We start from the raw sequence: 20,486 nt of genomic DNA on the forward strand, positions 1-20,486 counted from the left end.
GTTACTGAAATCTAACAATGCTTTCCATGCGCTAACCACTTATGCCAACGAGGTCTGTCGTCGTCGCTGGCATCACCTGCAACTCCCGAACACTACTCCTGGATGACCTCCTCCACACAACAACTGATATCCAGCACCAGAAACTTCCAGTCATGAAACTGAAAATTGAGGCCAGCCCTGCCGACGCCGCTCCGTGATTCTCCATTGTGACGATCCTGGATTCTTTAATTTGAACTTTACTTGTTCTCTTCTTCCTACCCACAGTCCTTCTCCAGGACTCCCTCAACTGCACCTAGCACTCTTCCTGCTCCTTTTCGCCTGGGAGGATGCCTACGCTCTGTCATCCCCCGCTATCTTACCTGTCTTCCACTTTCCTGTCTCTTCTCTACTCTTTCCTTGGCCTTCCCCACTCTCGCTCCTGCAGGAGTGTGGATGACCCGCCAGATGTCTTTTACTCCCTGGTCCGGCTCCTCGTGCCGGTGGATGGATGCTGGGAGTTTCCTTCCTGGTGATCGCACCTCCCAGTAACGAAGAGGCCAGTCAAACAACACATTACTCACACATAACCCACACTGACTGGCTTTGCTATGTTAACAGAGTACTTAATGCGGATTTGTGGGAAACCACGGGAACCACATACCAATTTGTTATTTGTTATTTGTTTTTTTTTTAGGAGCATTAGCAACTAAGGCCATATTGCTCTGGGATATGCGGTGGTCATTCCCTGACCTTTCCGAATCCTCCGTATTTGGTGGTGACAGGCTCAAACCCCAGTCTAATCAAGAAGCGTGTGCTACGCACTGCTGCTCCTTCCCACCTGGCTATGGAGGTGCCCCACATACCAATAACACTATGTCCACTATGTAATCTAAATTACTCCACGCCATCAGGCATCTCTCATATTGTGGATTTATACTTCACAACTGGGTTATCATCACTGCAACACCAGGGTACCTGCCCATCCACTGATGAGCCAATAAGCTCCTAAACCGTGCCATATGTGTGTTGGTATCTGCTGAAAATAAGTAACAATAGCCTTCTCCTATGGTGAAGCGTTATTTATTCGATGCAATATCATGGCAACTAGCTGTGAAGGTATACTTAACGATGCCAATTTATAACTACTTATGTAGTTTGCTAAGTACAGAAATGATGCAAATGCACTAACTTGTACATTAGTATGTTATCCAATTAAAAATTTTAAAACAATAAAAACACAGAAAAAGGGGATAAAGTAATTGTTCACATAAATGAACGTAAAGTCTTTTTACCAGATAGATTCCACCATGAAATAACACAAAAATATTGAGGATTGCAAAAAAATAAAATTGAAACTAATTTATAAAGGTATGGAAAAAGTGGGGAAAAATGAAATAGATTTATTAAAAAGGGAGACTTTTTAGTCATTTTTTGTTTAAAGTTACATTATTTTCTTAAAAAATGTAAGTAATTTTAATTTTTCAATTTTTGTAGTTCATTTTAGGAAAATGAATAATTTTAAGGAAAAATAGGGGTGTTTTCAGAGCGTTTGCTTTTTTTTTTTTTTGTAAAATTGTGCTATAATCCCTATTTTCTATATTACTCATAACATTGTGTCTATGGGAAAATAACCCTAGATATATTATGTTGTTTCACTTAGTGTCCAGTTTCCATGGAACCAATTAAGGGCATATATATTGAGGGATGGATGTACTGAATACAAACAAGCTATTGAATTTATGAAATTTGGCAAACAATTTTTTTACGTATAGGAAATTAGTAACCATAATGTGCATCCTAGGCCAGATTAGGTTTTTAACTGAGTGTGAGAGTTCTGTTTCCACAGCTTTCAAAACTCAGCTCACAATAATGAAATAAAGTTAAGTTCGTTTCATTCCCCTCTTAGTCTTATCATCACCACTAATATTCTTTATTTCATCATTTTCCATATTACATCATAAGGCTAACTAAAAACTCTATTATTTACGAAAAGACCAGCATACCCTGGTTTCTTGCCTCCTCAGCTTGTCTATATTATATCTTTTAATTTTCCTTCAGAGTTTTTAATTCTTACATGAACTGCCAATGGGAATTCCATTTCAAATATTTATATTAACAGCAACTCATAAAATGATGAGCCAGTAACTTATAATAGAAGTAGCTTAACATTAATTTAGCATTTATAAAGGATTATCATAATTAATAATAAAAACATGCAGTTCAAAAATTTACCTGCTGCTGTGTTGTATTTAATCCTAAACAGTTTATGAACGGAGTTGGATCAATGTACCTACGAATAAAAAAAAATCTTAAATATTAAGAAATTTGGATTATTAAGAATATTAAGAAATTTGTCATAGCATTTCATATAACAACTAGTTTCATATATTCTATAAAAATGTAACATTTAAGAACCTAAATGAAGAGTATCTAAAATATCACTCTTGACTACTCTTTAATTCAGTATTGAGTAGTAACACACTGCACTTTACTGCAGTAAAGTTTATAGTACCAAATCTTCCATGTTACAATCATCTGATAATGACCAACTCTTTATTAGGAAAATAAAGAGAGAAGAACGGGATAGCAGAAAAATGAGCCATATTCACTCTATTGAGCAATGAGTATATAATTAATCTTAAGAGCAAAATTATTTAAAAGTTCAAAAGAAAATCATTCTGAAATTTACTGTTTTCAGCGCTTGTCATTACATATGTAATTTTCTTCTTCTTCTTCTTCTTTTGATGCTGTCTCCTATTGGAGGTTGGCAATCACCACACTGTACTTCTCTCTGTCTTGAGTGAGATGAAAAAGATACTGAGCTGATCTGCCCGTCCAGATGCAGATGTTTTTCAGCCAAGAAAATTTCATCCTCCCCACTCCTCTCTTTCCCTCTATTATTACTTGAAGCAATTAATATTTCACATTTCTAAGGATGTGTCCCAGGCAGGTAGTTTTCTTCTCTTCACTAAGCACATCAATTCACATTTTCTTCCTGCTCTTTCCAAGACTTCAATGTTAGTGATTCTGTCTAACCAAGATATTTTTAGCATGCGCCTGTAGATCTACATTTTGAAGGCCTCTATTTTGTTCATGCTTGATGTTTTCAGCATCCAAGTTTCAATATATATATATATATATATATATATATATATATAATAGCATGGACCACACATAGCACCTAACAAATTTCAGTCTGACTGACAGATCTAGAGCTTTGTGACACAGCATTGTTCTGTATTTTGTAAAGGCATTTCTCACAATATCTATTCTTGCTTTTATTTCTGCTTCTGGATCTAGATCAGCATTTAGCCAACTACCAAGGTATTTCGAGTCACTCTATCTATCGGAGCTCCATTCAATAATAGCTGGACTTGGCTTACTGAAGATTTACTCACAGTCATGTATTTGGTCTTGTTGACATTGATTCTTAAAAACCCATATCAGTACATTTGTTGTTAATACAGTTCAAAAGCAACTGAAGGTTATCTATATTTTCTGCGAATATAGCAGTATCGTCAGCATATCGTATGTTACTTATCAGCTGACCATTTATTTTAATTCCTTCTTTCCTTTCCCACAATGCATTTGGAAAATAACTTCAGAATAGATGTTAAATAGCATGGGGGAGAGAGAGAGAGAGAGAGAGAGAGAGAGAGAGAGTATCAACCCTGCCTTACTCCTCTTTTTATATTGATCTCACCAGTTTCACCCTCTTCGACACTTGCAGTGGCTGTTTGATTCCTGTAGATTTCTTTGATGAGTCTGATGTCCCACCTATCAAGATATAGCTTTTTAAATGGTTCTATAAGCTTTACATGTTGTACCCGATCAAAAGCCTTTTCAAAGTCTACGAAGCAGATGAATATTGTCTTCTGGTGTTCTCTACATTTTTGTAACAACATATTCATATCTAGGAACGCTTCTTTTATGCCTAGTCCGGTTCAGAATCCAAATTGAGTGTCAGAGATTACTGATTCACATTTTTTGCAAATCCTGTTTTGGATTATCCCTAGCAGCAGCTTCAACATGTGGCTCATAAGACTAACAAGATAAAAATTGTTGCACGAGATGATGTTGTTCTTCTTTGGAAGAGGGATGAACGAGGACCTCAACCAATCATTAAGTAGCATGCCATTTAGATATATTTTATTGAACATTTTGGTTAGGTCTTTCAGATTTTCTTTATTTAGAAGTTTCACTATTTCAATTGGGATTTGATCTGGGCCAATTGCCTTGCCAGTCTTTGCCACTCCCAGAGCATATTTTACTTCAGACTGTAGAATTTCAAGGCCTACAGTCTGAAGTAAAATACAGACTGTAGAATTTCAAGGCCTTCCTCCATATGTATTTCAACGTATTATATCTAGGGGTCATTCCACTATCCTGTCTGACATCATCAAAAACCATCTTGATGTAACTTTCCCACATCTTTCTCTCATCCTCTTAAAACTAATTGATTCTGTGTGTTCTTTATTGTGTATGGCATCCTTCTGTTTGCTGTTAATTCTTTTAGCTTCTTATGTAAATGGAAATTATCATACCTTCATTCTAATTCTGCTATATCTGTTGATTTTTCTAACATCCACTCTTCTTTTGCTTCCATAATTTTCTTCTTTATTTTTATTTTTTTTTTATCTGCTGGTATTTAGCTGGAGCACCATTTTTAAACTTCCTTCTTTTATTCATTAGGTTTAGGATCTCTTCTGTCATCCACTGCTTTTTTGCAGGTTATTTTTCATCACTTAGAATTTCTTTTCCAGTACTGATAATGATCTTACCAAACTCCTTCCATTTGTCAATTTACATCTTCAGCTCTTACTTTACTCAGCTCTTTACTAAGTTTTTCTTTCACAGTTGAGACCTTGAGTTTTTCACAATTTAATCAGCTTGTCTTATTTCCTTACCTAATGGATCTCAATCTTGTTTTGATAGTAGCTGTTAATAAGTTATGATCGGAATCAGCATCCGCACCAGGGTAGGTTTTGGCTCCTTTGAGACTATTCTGAAAATGCTTATCAGTATGAAGTCAATCTGATTTCTAACTATAGTGCCTGGTTTGGGGAGTATAGAGCCTTCTGGCAGGAAGTTTAATTCCAAGTATAGAGCCTTCTGGCAGGAAGTTTAAACCACGAGTTTGCTATTATCATGTTCTCCTCTTAACAGAACTGTATGAGCTGATCGCCTCGCTCATTTCATAAACCCAATCCAAAAATCACGCACAATGTCAAGTACTTTTCCTTTGCCGATTTTGGTGTTCAAATCTCCCATGATGATATTTGTTTCATGTTTTTTGGTGTTACTTGTGATATCTTTCAAATGACTGTAGGATTCCCCAATAACATCATCACTCTTATCTGCTGCAGGTGCATATATTTGTATCACATCAACATTAACTGGGTTACCCAGCAGTTGTAGCATAATGATGCGATCCGAGTATGGAATAAAATTAGTTACTGATTTCTTCAATGAATCATGGATCAAAATTCCCACCCTGTTTTTATGTGTATTGTCACTGTCCCAGAGTAGTACAAGACCATACCATCAGAATGGCAGATTCCTGAGTTAGTCCATCTGGTCTCACTTAAACTGAGAATTTCTACCCCACAACATTTCATTTGCGTAGCCACATTTGCAGTTTCCCAGCTTCATATAAGATTCTAACATTCCATGTTCCTATTTTTCCTATTGAAAGTTTTTGCCCCCCGGGAATTCTTAGTACTCCTGTCCTATTTAAGGGATGCCGGGGACTCGGGGCCATTTCTCTCATTGTACTAGCCATGGTGATTATTCTTGGGAAGCTTAGTGCAGCAGTTTCCCCTTGCTTTCTGCTGTATCTGTTGGTTTGATGCCTGAAGTAATCTGAAAACGAGCCGGAATGAAGTCCACTTCTCTGCTTACATCATGCTACTGATGTAAGCAGAGAAGTGGACATAATTTTATTTTGGAGTTTTCTTCTCCCAGTAGGATTTATGGTGGTCCTAATATGCCTTGTCATGGTGTCATTGAAAGACCTGTGAACTTTTCATTCACATCCTGATAGCACCATCACTCTTGGCCACGACTGCTAATTGGATATTCGCAGCTAACCTCCATATCTGGGGGTCATTCCACTAAATTACCTGGTGCCCTCAGCTCAGGCCTCAGGTAATTTTGGAAATCAATATTTACAATTCAGTTAGCCACAAGTCAGGTGCACATGGCTGATTAGACACCAGACAATATTTCAGCAAATTTTGTTTTTCATCTACTCCGTCCACACAGCTGAAACTCATAATAGCTGTTTTTGAAATGTTTTCTTTGATTTCACCACTGAAAATTTTAGAAATCTCTCTTAATTATCACACAATTAGGAAAAATTAATGAATTAAGTTAATTATAATTATATGCATATGTTCACTGGCATCTTATATGCAGGTGTTCATTGGCATCTTATATGCAGGTGTTGATTGGCATCTCATAATCACTTACAGTTATTGAGAGCAAGCTGGCTTTACTGCTGCATGCTTTACTCCAATCAGTAACATTCTCTAGCTTCATGACATTGACGCATCATCTGGAATGAAATTGGTGACATGCATGCTTCACATTTCATGAAGCAGGTGCTCCTGTTACTTACAGTCTGATGTCCAATTGCAGACATTAGTTGAAGCATGTGGTTTTTAAATTTGCATTTTGCTTGCCAGCAGATCTGGAAGTAATTTTAATTTCAAAAATTAATTAAAAATATATGCTTTTAATGCAAAAAGAGGAATTTCTGAGAGCAAGATAAGCATAGAAACAGAAGATTCGTTTTTTGTGAGATAAAAGACAGAATTCAGTTTTAGAAGGATTGAAATTAACTAAGTTATCTTTGCCCCACTGGAAAATTACCCGGAAATCCGCATTTAAGGAATTGGCACCGGATATTTGAAAAGTTGAGACTGTTTGTGCAGGGCGAAGTTTCTCAAACTGGAAAGTGGAATGCTGTTGTTGGTTTAAGTTTAATGACACAAGGGCTATTGAGGCCAAATTGTGTCAGTTCACAGTTCATTTCATATATCTTACAACATTTGAATTATATTCATGTATAAGCCAGCACACTTTAAGTATGTTAAGAGTTCTTTTATGTTGGCATGATTTCCAAGAAATGGGATAAAATCTGGGCTCTGTTCAATCTGCTGAATGACCAAAAGGTGCTAAAACGAATGGACATGTAAAGAGGACAGTCTTCAAGAAAGTGGGAGACAATAAGTTGGGTGTGACAGGATGTGCACTGGGGTGGATCTTCTCCCAATAATAAAAATAGGTGTGTAGGATGAGTATGCCCAATTCTCAGTCTTGCCAATACCACTTCTCACCTATTTTGTCTGAATCTGGAGAGCAACTCTGGATCTTGTTTTATCTGGTAAAGTTTGTTGTTGGTAAGACTTTTCCAGATCTGTGACCAGTTTTCATAACAGGCCTTGCAAATTAGAGGCATGTAATCAATATAAGGAACTTGAAGGTGCTGAGAATGTGGTGAGAGGTTGTATAGTGGCAAGATCAGCAGTTTCATTTCCCAGAATTCCAGAATGTCCCAGGATCCAACAAAATATTACTGATTGATTGGACTCACTGCAAGAGAGTAAATGATTGTGAATAGTTTCAGTGTAGGATGACAGGAAGAGAAATTCTCTCTTACGGCAAAGACTGCACTGAAAGAGTCAGTATAGATTAGGGCAGGTGAAGTGGAACAATTAACAATCTGGTCAATTGCTAGCTTTATGGCATACAGCTCAGCAGTGAAGAAACTGCATGTGGCTGGTAATGAGGTTGTAACTGAAAATGAAAGGAAAACTGCTGCAGCACCTACTGCATTTTCAATTCATCAGTATATATTGCACAGGCATTGAAGTTAAAATTAGAATGGCCTGGGTGCAACCATCTGTTATTGGAAGAAGATAAAACATCTTTCCGCCATTAGAGAAAGTGGTATCATGAGAGGCATGAAAATGTAACCAGGGTGGTACAGGAAAAGTTGTGGTTGGAGAAATGTCACTTAGATCAACATTCCAGGTATGAAGAAGTTCTTTAAGTCTGAGTGATGCAGGTCATTTTTTTTATGTGGCCTACTCTCATTAAAGGAATCCCACTAGGTATTATAGAGGTACTCCCAACTAAGATGTGATGAGGGACTTCAGATCTTAGAAGCACAGTGAGACAGCAATGTTTTTCTGTGAATTTGAAATGGCAGATCGTGTGATTAAATGTAAAGGCTTTGGACTGGAGAAGTCTTGAAAACTCCCAAGGCTGTCTCAGAGCACTGTGCTGGATGATGTTTAGCCATTCTAATGTGCTTATTCTAGAAGAGTCATATACTGAAGAACCATAATCTAGGTGTGAATGGATTAGAGACTTGTATAGGTGTAGTAAGGCATACTGGTCAGCTCCCCATGACATGGATGAGACTGATTGAAGTACATTCAAATGATTACACACGTAGTTTTTAAATGAGTAATATGAGCTTGGAAGTTTAGCTTGGTGTATAATATCAGTGCAAGAAATCTAACAGTATTAACAACTCCTCTTCAAGTAAATGTTTCAGCATAATGTAATGAACATCTGAGCTTGTAGAACTGTATGAAGATTTATTTAATGTTTCCATAAATTCTTTAATATAAAGAGCTGATTCTATGTAAATGGAAGGTTTGTGAAGACATTATGTCTTCACAATGATGAAAGTTTAGAGCAAGTTTAAAGTTTAAAGCAAGTTTAAATACTAGTTTAAATACAAGTTTAAAGCAAGTTTAAATACTATCAGCTAAAAAAAAAAAAAAAAACACACTGCACACTTCACCCATCCATACCCTAAAAAAATGTCTAGTTCTTGCTTAAATTTATTCAAACAATCCACTTCCGCAACAAATGAAAACCTGTTCCAACAATCAACCACCTGCCGGCTGAAGGAAAATTTCCATACATCTATCCTGCAACCATCCTTTCTCAACTTAAATTTATGGCCCCATATGTGTGTGATCTCAGCAAGTGGAAGGATACCATTAACATTCAACTTACTCAATCCATTCAAGGCTTTAAACACCTCAATTGGATCTCCCCGCAGGTGCCTGGTCTCGAGACATTGCAATTTGCAGAACTGAAATCTTTCTAGGTAAGAGCACCCTTTTGTTCCCTTCACCAATTTGATTGCCCTTCTCTACACTCATTCCAGCAGTGAGGCCTCCAGACCTGTATACAATACTCAAGATGGGGCTTGACTGTGGCCTTGTACAAAGGGATAATCACCTCCTTATTCCTGTTAGCAAAGTTTCTGTATATCATTGACAAAATCCCATGAACTTTCCTGGCAGCATGTCTGCACTGCCTCAGAGAATTTCATATCTGACTGCACAATTACCCCCAGGTCTTTTTCATTTTCCACTACCCTAAGTGTAGTGTAAAATGAAAAAAAACAGATAAGTTACCCTGGGATTACTGCTACCCATATGCCAGCACCTTGCATTTGTCAACGTTAAACTTCAACTGTCATTTCTCAGTTCACTGATCCAATTTTCTTAGATCTTATTGTAGTAGCTCACCCTGATGACTGTCGTTAAGCACCCTGCCAACCTATGTATCATTTGCAAACTTTGACATTAAGCCTGATATACCTTCATCAATATCAATAATAAATATTGAAAACAACAATATGACCAGCACTGAACCCTGGGAGGACTTCAGTGATAACATTAGTCCACAGAGAGCAGTGCCCATTGATAACCATGTGTTGAAAGGAGGCAGAAACAGAGATTTCAGAGAATGATTCTATTGAGGCATTAACAACTTCTTCCAGAATAGACAGATCTTTCCCTTTCCACTGGTGTATAAGAAAAAGGGTAGTGAAAGGAATTTACCATTTAGTGTTCGTATTCTTCTCTATATGAAGCATGGGTGGTATCTTTGGTCAGTGGCGGATACAGAAAAAAATGACAGGAGGGGCACCATTTTGTGCACTAGAATGGCAATCACATTAGCATCAGTGTTGCCAACTGTAGTCAGTTGAAAACAGCTGACACAATGCAAAAATAGATAAAATCCTATGTTAAAAATGAAAAAAAAAAAAAAAAAAATTTTTTTGTAGCTAAAGGGAATTTAAACGATTGGTGTATATTTTCCGATAAACGACAGGGGGACACATGCCCCCGGTGCCGTACCCTGAATCTGTCTTTGGTGAAAGCTGAGGAAAACATGAACCAGCAATCATGTTTGGCCTTCCACCTAATTTTTCATGCCTTCACTTAAGTCTTTTATATGCAATTAGATTACTTGGGGTATGATATTTGCTGAACCATTTCCTTCCTTTTGATATTGGAGCAATCTGTATTCCACTACTGATTGCAGTGGGAGCAACTGTCAGTTTGGGATTTTGGAATGGAAGCTTTAGCTGAAGTTAATATGTGATTGCTTACATAAGTAGTTACATCATCAGTGAGTTGTTATTGATCATAACAGCTGTCTAAAAGGACTTTGTGAAACAGTCCACCTTGGTCAACTTCTAGGTGGATTGTTGCGCAGGAGATAAGAGTTAACCCTGTTTGTAATGAGCAAATAACTGGGAAGTGGTTACTGTTTAGGGCAGTGCTTCTTACCTTTTATCATTCACAGACCACTTCAAGCATTCTTTACTTACTGTGTTCTTTACTTAAAGAAATCCTATCACTACATAGGATTTCTTTACATCTATGAAAAAACTAGCATTGGGTTGATGTTTAAAAAATCCTGTTTTTAGCCACTTATCCATGTTGTTCAGTATACTATACTGAGTATAGGATTAATATTAAATTCCTAAAATAAATAATTCCAATCTCAAACAAAATATCACTTATTAATTAAATACAATTAAAAATATACTAAAAAACTCACCCAACATATACAATCAAATAATCACTACAAATTTTACAGTTATTCTTGCACACTAGTTTTGTAAAAACATAAAAAATACTTTACAAATACACAAAAACAAATCCAATACATATTACATGCTCAGAAGCTGGTGATTGACTGTAATAGATGAAAGCCTGTGGCCTCACCAACAGTGAAGCCACAGGAGTGTGGCCAATGAGTTGCTAATCTCTGTGGTCAGTCTAACATTGATATAATTCTTGCAAACTATGCTTTATCACAAAAAATTATAAATTGGAGTATTGAGCTGGATTTTACAACTAGTGATCATAGATCCATCATTATTTCAACTTACAGTGGACACAGAAACTTATTCCTGTTCACAGAACAATGCAATTATAATGTTATTTATTTATGTATAAAAGTATTAATTGGAACAAGTTTTGGAACTTGGTAAAAGGGGAATTTGAGTGGTTCAATATAAATATGTGTCTAACATGAATGCAGAGGAATGCAGAGCATGAACAAAGGGCACTGAATATTTCAGTTAAAAAAAAGGAAAGGAATTAAGAATTTGGTTCCTTGGTGGAATAAACAGTTAGGTATTAAGCATAGAGAAGTATTTTCAGAGTCATAGGTCATGGGGATTACAGGAAGCCATGTATTATAATGTAAAGAAATCTATAAAATTTAGAGAGTAGCTTATCATAAATTAATACTTAAAAGTAAAATTGAATCATGGAAAAACTTGGTCTCGGGGGGAAGGTAACTCTGATCCCTGGCACCTTGTACGTAAATTAGTAATGAATAAAATGCAAATCAGTCCCCTGTTATCTACAATTAAGTTGGTTCAGGTTTATCCACATTTAATGCTGAAGATTTTTAATATATGTTATTTAGCTGGTAGCTTTCCTGGATATTGGAAGGTTACCTTACTAAAGTTGATACCTAAACCTGGCAAAGATGTGTCTATTTTCAGCCAGGCCTACTCTTTATTTCCAAATATGTCTAAAATTTTTGAAAGATTGTTACATCTCAGATTAAATTATTGGTTTATTAAGTTAAATTATACACTACCATATCAATATGGTTTTAAACGAAAATGTTCCGCTGAAGGTGCACTAAAGGACTTTGTAGATTATGTTGGCTCTTCAAATAGTAAATATGTATTAGTTATTTATATAGACTTTGAAGGAGCTTTTGATAATGTCTGGCATGAAAGCTCCTTTGGACTTGAAGTGTCCTCAATTGTTATATAAATGTTTGACAAATTATTTGCATGGCACGAAGATTTTGGTAAGATCTCAGCATTTGGTGTAGTTGAAGAATGTTTACAGTGGTTGTCTCCAGGGGTCTGTTTTGGGGGTCAACCTTCTGGAACATGGTAGTGAATTCATGGTTACAAAAAACAGATATGCAATGCCATAAAATTGCATATGCAGATAATTTGGTGCTGGGTTTTGCTGGCATGTCAAGGTGGGATTTAGAGATTAAGGCAGCTACTGTAATAGATAATCTGGTATGTTGGGCATCAGATCATAAGTTAAAGATATCTATTTGTAAAACTCTAATGATGTTATGTAAAGGTAGATTAGATGTGGGAAGGCCTCCAAAGGTATTAATTGAAGGGAAACAAATCCCTATGGTTAAGACAACAAAACATCTAGGAATATTAATTGTATTAATTATATTAATTGACAGTAAGTTGACTTTTATGTAGCACTTGGAGTATCTAGGTGAAAATTAAAAACTTTTCCTTGTCTATTATTAGGACTAGTAGAAAGGAATGGGGTTTGAGTAAGAAGACTCTTGTATTATACTATATGGCAGTATTTCTGCTATTTATTGTGTATGGAGCTAATGTTTGGTATCCAAGATTACTCACTGTGAAATTCAGACAGAAATTGTCTATACAAAGAAAAATGATACTAACTTTGTTTAAAATGTGTAGAACTGTTTCCACTAATGCTGCTCAGGTTTTATCTGGTTGTATGCCACTAGATCTCCATGCTGCTTACAGAATTTTTTGTTACTTTTTGAAAAAGGAGGTTGAACTTACTTTTATGGGTATTACTAATAATTTAGATATAACTAAGTCTAAGAAAATTAATAATGACTGCTTTGATGGATCAGTGGCAGGACAGATGGTGCAGTAGTGAGACTGGTCAGGTTACCCATTTGTTTCTTTCAGATGTTAACTTTGTCTGTGATAAGAGAAAAAAAAAAAAAAAAAAAAAACACCTAGTTGTTTCCAGAAATGGAAACTTCGCATTTTACGACAGGACATGGATCTTTTAATTATAAGCTGCATTATTTTAGATTAAAACCTGACCCACGTTGGGCAAATACCACCCAATTACACTTCAGGCCAATGTGATTAAGGGATTTTTTTTTTTTTTTACATGATAATTGGTGGAGATGGACGAATAGTCCTGGTGCCACTGTGAGACAGGTATACATATATATAAGTATATATGTTATTATTCAGAAGTGTTTCAATGAGTTTGCCTCTTGGTGAGAGATGCACAATTAGATTGTCAAGTCAGCCATGTCATTGCCATGTCAGCCAATCCCAGATTCTGAATCTAAGATTGGTTGACATGGCAGAATATAAATGGAAACAAGGGTTATTGGTATTGGTATGGTTATTTCTGGCACAAGGACTACTTAGGCCATATTGCACCTATAAACGAGATGAAGGTCACACGATCAAGAGTGATTGATATACTGCAATAAGCACCACTACAGCTAGGTGGGTTGTAATTGGATGCACCTGGAAGTTACATTTGAGTTAACAAGAACAGTGACAGGCAGGAAATTCTGAGCTCCTATCTCATTTATATGATGTGGCTGTTTTTGCTGTGACTGGAGCTTAAAGACATAGGGACAGCTAAGGCCTCAATGTGTGTCTCTCTGCATTTAAATTGCACATCAGATTATGAGCAGCATGATGATATTGAATAAATACAGTGATAATATTTTAGCTGTCTAAAGAAGACAAAAAGTTATGTAAAATTTTCTGTATTTGCTAGATGTTGCAGTGTTAGAGGGCTCTGTAAATTTGAAAGAATCTGAAAAGTGTTATTCCTGATATTAGAGTAACAGCGACTGTACATAGCAAATTTGTAAATTTTAGCTGCCTTCATGAGGCAGCTAAAGCCTAAATGTGTCTCTCTACGTTTCAATTGCATATCAGATTATGAGCAGCATGATGACATTTAATTAAATACAGTGATAACATTTGATCTGTTCTAGGAAGACAAAAAGTTATGTAAAATTTTCTATATTTCCTAGATGTTGCAATGTTAGAGGGCCCTGATATTAGTGTAACAGGGACTATGTGGTGAATATGTAAATCTTGGTGAAATTCGTGATGAGAATGTTTCCTGTAGGCATACCCCTACTGGACTGAAATGGGCAAGTAAATCCCTTAAGTCATCAGAATGGCTACTTAGTACTTTGCAATTCCACTATATGATGGGCATTATTTAGGTTTAGTTGTATAAGATTGGTCTATCTGATTTTATTTGTATGGAACATTTTTTCTTTTTTTTGGAGAAAGACAAGACATACAGATGTTATTTGCATGAAGTTCTAAAATGAGTTCCTCATTGTCTAAATGCTCATGCACTTGCACACTGTTGGTGGGCAATTGGTTTTTTTTTTACAGCCTTTATCAGCTTTGGTTTTTCCATATTGTGAGTAATGAAGGTTGTGTCAGTTGGAATGCTGATTGGAATATTAGTGGCTTCATTGGTTTTAGTGTAAGGCTTATTTTTTTCAGAGGTTGAGTGGCTTTGACTCAATCAGCTAGCGAAGTAATTGGTGGAATTGATATGTCTTTGGTGGAAATGATATAAAGCTATCTTTCATCTGCAGCTGAAAGATAGCTTTGAGTGTGAGAGGAATACGAATGACTAGGCATACCTAACATAACTTGTCTACATACATTGAGAAATGTGACTTTATGTTGTAATTTGTATTTTTGAATCTTCTTTCTGATAATTCATATGCTTTGGAAAAGGCTGAGTAACTTTCTTTGCAATTTGGGCAAACAGGGGTTGTGGCTGGGTAGTCAGCTTGAGAATGCTCCTTAGAACTACAGATGGGACAAATGTCATCTCCTTGACATGCCTGCTGCAAATGGCCAAATTTCTGCATTTGAAATAACAAATTGGGATTTGAAATAGAAGGCCAAATTTTACAGTTTAAATAGCCAGTTTAAATTGTTGATTCCAAGTCTGGAATACTGAAAGTTAAAATGATATATCTATCTGAATGAGGTCACCATCTTTTGTTTCATGATTCATTTAGCATTTATTACTTTTTGATCACTAGATTCCTGAACTAACTCCTCCTCAGAGACTGTAAGTAGGTCCACTCTGTAACAACACCCTTACAAGAGTTCAACGTACTATGGGGAGTAAGTGATACTGATACCCCCACCAAATGTAGGTTTTGGTGGTCCACCGAGAGATTCCAAGTGTTTGTGAATCAAAAAGGGTGATAACTTTTACCAAATATTTTGAGTGTGGGCAGAGAATTTCCACTGGAAAGTTTGGCATATAAGAACACATGCACATACATTAGTGCTAGGAGCATTATAAATAAATCTGACGAATTTGAAGTACTGATTAAGTCACTGAATGCAGACATTCTAAGAATAGCAGAGATGTTGTTGTTATTTGTTGTTATTTGGTTTTTAGGAGCATTAGCAACTAAGGCCATATTGCTCCGGTGCGGTGGTCATTCCCTGACCTTTCCGCATCTTCCGTATTTGGTGGTGACGGGCTCGAACCCCGGTCTAATCAAGAAGCGTGTGCTACGCACTGCTGCTCCTTCCCACCTGGCTACGGAGGCGCCTTAGCAGAGATGTGGTGTCACTCAGACATAAGTAATGCTCAATTTGAATATGGGGAGTACAATGTATACAGGAATGACAGACAGAACAGGGGAAGTGGAGGGGTTATGCTCTTAGTTAAGAAGAATATTAAATCTAAGGCAGTGCATCCAGTTGACTTGGGTGACGAGTGCAATGTTCAGCCAGTTTGGTGTGATATGTCGTTGTTGTTATTTGGTTTTAGGAGCATTAGCAACTAAGGCCATATTGCTCCGGGAATATGCGGTGGTCATTCCCTGACCTTTCTGCATACTCTGTGTTTGGTGGTGACAGGCTCGAACCCCGGTCTAATCAAGAAGCGTGTGCTACGCAATGCTGCTCCTTCCCACCTGGCTACAGAGGTGCCTTTGGTGTGATATAGGCACTGGGAAAACAAAATTGAGAGTAGGCATGTGCTATAGGCCTAATGACTGTGATGGGTATACCAAACAGCTATATAGAAAAATAGAATGGACAAGCAAATCACAATGTCTCATAACAGGGAATTTTAACTTTTCAGATGTTGACTGGAATTTGTAGACTGGTCACTCACACACTAGCAAGACTTTTGTGGGGATCTTGGATGACTGTTTTCTACAGCAGCGTGTTAGAGAAACAAGAGGAAGCAATACACTTGATCTGGTTATCAGAAGTGATGACTCATGCACTAGGAATTTGCAGATAAAGGAACTGCTAGGTGACAGTGATCACAGTCTACTGATGTGGGATTTACTTAAAGACGTAACTACTATCAAGGGTAAAGGGAAGGGTTTTTGTTTTTATAAAAGTGACTACAGTGGTCTCAGGCAGTTTATAAATTCTATACAGTGGGATCAACTGATGATGTTAAAAACAGTAAATTCTAAATGAGAAACCTTCAAGGAAGTCTTTGGTAAAGAATGCACAGAAAAACAGCAGACTTTTATGCTTATATTAAGGAAAAGGCTAATCACACTGGGCCACTTGATCTCTATGGGCTAACTGTTGATGACTCTGCTCAGGATCTGGAAAAATTGAATAGGCATTTTGCATCTACATTCACACATGAGGAATTCTTTAGGAAAGGGGTTGCCAGAAGTTTATCAAACTCTAACAAGGAGTTAAAGGACTTTGTGATAGCTGAAAGGAAAGTGGAGGAGAAATTGTTGGGGATGGACATAAAAAAAGGCACCTGGGATGGATGGAACATATCCAATTATATTAAGCAAGGCAGCAAAGGAGGTAAGCAAACCCTTAGCCATAATTTTGAGAACATCCAGAAATTCAGGGGAAGTCCCTATGGACTCGAGATATGCAAACGTATCCCCAATTCATAAAGAGGGTTCATCAAAGGGCAACATGAATAATTACAGACCTGTTAGCTTAACATCCATTCCATGGAAAATAATGGAATCACTGGTTAAAGAAGTAATGCAAGACCTTTTGGACAGTCATACCATTATACTGCAATCACCGCATGGATTTGTTAAGGGGTGGTCTTGTCTAACTAATCTGATAGGTTATTATGATGCAATGATCAAGGAGATGGATGCAAAAAATAATTCTGACATCATATACTTGGATTTCAAGGTTTTTGATACTGTTGCACATAAAAGACTGTTGTATAAACTGGAGCAATATAGCATTAAGGGCAAGTTACCGCTATGGATAAATGGATGATCAAAGAGAAGAAGACAGTGTGGTTATCAATCGGCACTGCTCTTCATGGACTAATGTTATTAGTGGAATTTCCGAGGGTTCAATGCTGGGTCCATTGTTGTTTTTTATATTTATCAATGATACTGATGAAGGTATATCAGACTTAATGTCTAAATTTGCAGATGATACAAAGGTTGTCAGGGTGCTTAACAAACAGTCATCAGAGTGAGCTACTGCAACAAGGTCTAGGTTGTTGTTGTTATTTGGTTTTTAGGAGCATTAGCAACTAAGATCATATTGCTCTGGGGATATGTGGTGGTCATTCCCTGACATTTCCGCATCCTCCGTATTTGGTGGTCACGGGCTCGAACCCCGGTCTAATCAAGAAGCATGTGCTACTCACTGCTGCTCCTGCCCATCTGGCTATGGAGGTGCCACACACAAGGTCTAGGAAAATTGGGTCAATGGGCTGAGAAATGTTAGTTGAAGTTTAACATTGAAAAATTAAAGATACTGAATATGGGTAGCATTAATCCCAGAGTAAGGTAGACAGAAAATTAAAAAGATCTGAGAATAATTGTGCAGTGAGATGTGAAATTCTCTGAGAAGTGCAGACATGCTGCCAGGACAGCTCACACAGTTTTGTCAATGATATGCAGAAACTTTGCTGGTAGGGATAAGGAGGTGATATGGTTAGGCTGCATCTTGAGTACTATATACAGGTCGAGAGGCCTCACTTTAGGAAGGATGTAGATCTACTGGAACGGATACAGAGATGGGCAACCAGATGCAAAGGGAACAAAAGGGTGCTCTTACCTAGAAAAGCTTCAGTTCTCCAAACTGCATAGTCTCGAGACCAGGTAACGTTGAATGTTAATGGTATTCTTCCAAATGATGAGAGTACACACATGAGGGGTATAAATTCATGTTGAGGAAGGATGGTTATAGGACAGATGTGCAAAAGTTTGCCTTCACCCAGCAGGTAGTTGATTGTTGGAACAGACTTCCATCTGTTGTTGTGGAAGTGGATGGGTTTAATTAATTCTCAGGAAGAACTAGATAAATTCTTGGAGGGTATAGATGGGTGACTGTGGCTTTTTTGGCTGATGCTATATACGCTTGCTTTCTTGCATCATTTGCCATTACTACTACCACTACAACAGCTGCTAAATCATGGCTCTGTTTCTCTTTGAAGCCTTTTAGGAGGACTCTGCTCTGTGGGCTTGTACTTACTTCCCAGATTTCTGAACCAGGTTCCGAACGGGAAGGTAAGAGCAATGCCACTTGGTGACCAAGCATAGAGCAGAGTACAGTCAGCAAAACTAATAAAAAAATTAAAGGAGAAGGTGTGTACCTTTTTCTACTTTTAAATAGTTCTACTTTTCAGAAAGTAGAACTACTTAACAGAAAAAAAAAAAAAAAGTATATAACTATCAGAGAAAATTAGGAAAAATATCATCATAGGAAAGAAAATTCTCTATAAGCACACAAGAATCACTCAGCCACAGAAATACTTGGTACCAAGGGCCTCACAATATGAGACACAATACAGGCATACCCCGTTTTATGATGATCTGTATTTACGACACTTTTTAATTATACTCTATGCTCCATTCCTGAAACACCTGATCTGCACTAACGATGTCTCTCATATTAGATAACAAAAGTAAAATCGTTAAATTGAATGACAGTAGTGTATCAAACAGTGAGATAGGTGGTAGGCTAAGCCTACCTTGCACTACAGTTATTATTGTTCTTAAAAATAAAGAGAAAATTCTAAGTGAAATGAGAAGTGCTACACCAGTCAATACAATAATAATTAGTAAACGTGACAATATTATTACCGATATGGAAAAACTTTTAATAGTGTGGATAGATGATCAAACTGGTCAGCATGTTCCCTTAAGCCAAGAGATCATTAAGAGAATATGGTGCCAAGTCTCTGCTGAAATGAAAGCCAGGAGAGGGGAGGCAACTAAGGATGCTGAATTTGCTGCCAGTAGAGGCTGGTTTAATAGATTTAAGCATAGGAGCAACTTCCATAACCTTAAAGTTAAAGGTGAAGTAGCCACTGCAGATACAGAAGTTGCAGCTAATTTTTCTGATGAGGGCGATTATTCTGAAATGCAGATTTTTAACGTTGATGAAACTGGCCTCTACTGGAAAAAAATGCCTTCAAGGACATTTATAGCAAAGGAAGAGAAGTCAGTGCCAGGATTTAAAGTAGTAAAATATAGGTTAACCCTTTTGTTAGGTTCAAATGCTGCAGGTGATTTTAAATTGAAGCCTATGCTAATTTATCATTCAGAAAACCCAAGAGCTTTAAAGAATTATGTAAAATCCAGTCTTCCTGTTTATTGGAAATCAAATTCAAAAGGATGGGTTACTGCATCACCTTTTGAAGAGTGGTTTTCAAATTACTTTGTGTCTGCAGTTAAGGAATACTGTCCAGAAAAAAAAAAATTCCCTTCAAAATTTTACTTCTTTTGGATAACAACACCGGCAACCTTAAATCATTAGATGACCTTAACCCAAAAGTTCAAGTAATTCTCTTCCCTGCAAATACTACTTCATTGCTTCAATATGGATCAAGTTGTTATTGCTGCATTTAAATCATATTATCTAAAGAGAACATTTGCTAAGGCTGTAGCTGCAATGGGGGAACTGAAAGTATGACTAGAAAAAATGTAGTAAAAGAATTCTGGAAAGGCTTCATGATCTTGAATGGCATCAAGACTATTAGAGATGCATGGGATGAAGTGAAACAGTCAACACTTAAAGGCATTTGGAAGAAGTTGTCCCCCCAGTTTACTACTGATGATTTTGAAGGATTTGAAAATCATGTTGAGGAGGCTACTACAAATATTATAGATATGGCAAGGCAGTTAGAGCTAGAAGTAGAGCTTGAAAATGTTACTGAACTGCTTGGGTCACAACCCCCAAATGATGAAGATCTTCTAGACCTTGAAGAGCTTAGGATGAATGAAGAGGATTCTTATCCTGAGGATGTATCGAATCCCATTCCTAAAGAACTAACTTGCAAGAAACTATCAAAAGCATTCAGGCTTTTAGAAGGAGTTATGTCCATTTTTGAAAGAAGTTCCAAAGTAAATGTAGATATTTTAGATCA

The 20,486-nt window shown here is 37.0% G+C and overlaps 1 protein-coding gene across 8 annotated transcripts in view; it reads right to left on the reverse strand.

Moving 5' to 3' along the window:
- The window catches only part of LOC150079283 (ubiquitin carboxyl-terminal hydrolase 48-like), a 955,076-nt gene that overhangs the window by 738,377 nt on the left and 196,213 nt on the right, over positions 1-20,486 (reverse strand). For all 8 annotated transcript variants that reach the window (XM_090382262.1, XM_090382266.1, XM_090382265.1 and 5 more), the window contains one exon: positions 2,212-2,269. In XM_090382262.1, coding sequence (XP_090238388.1) covers positions 2,212-2,269 — 58 coding nt within the window. The remainder of the gene's footprint in view (positions 1-2,211; positions 2,270-20,486) is intronic.

This window comes from Mastigoproctus giganteus, chromosome 10 (assembly GCF_048544385.1).
Source record: "Mastigoproctus giganteus isolate SK-2022 chromosome 10, ASM4854438v1, whole genome shotgun sequence".
Classification (NCBI taxonomy): Eukaryota; Metazoa; Arthropoda; class Arachnida; order Uropygi; family Thelyphonidae; genus Mastigoproctus; species Mastigoproctus giganteus.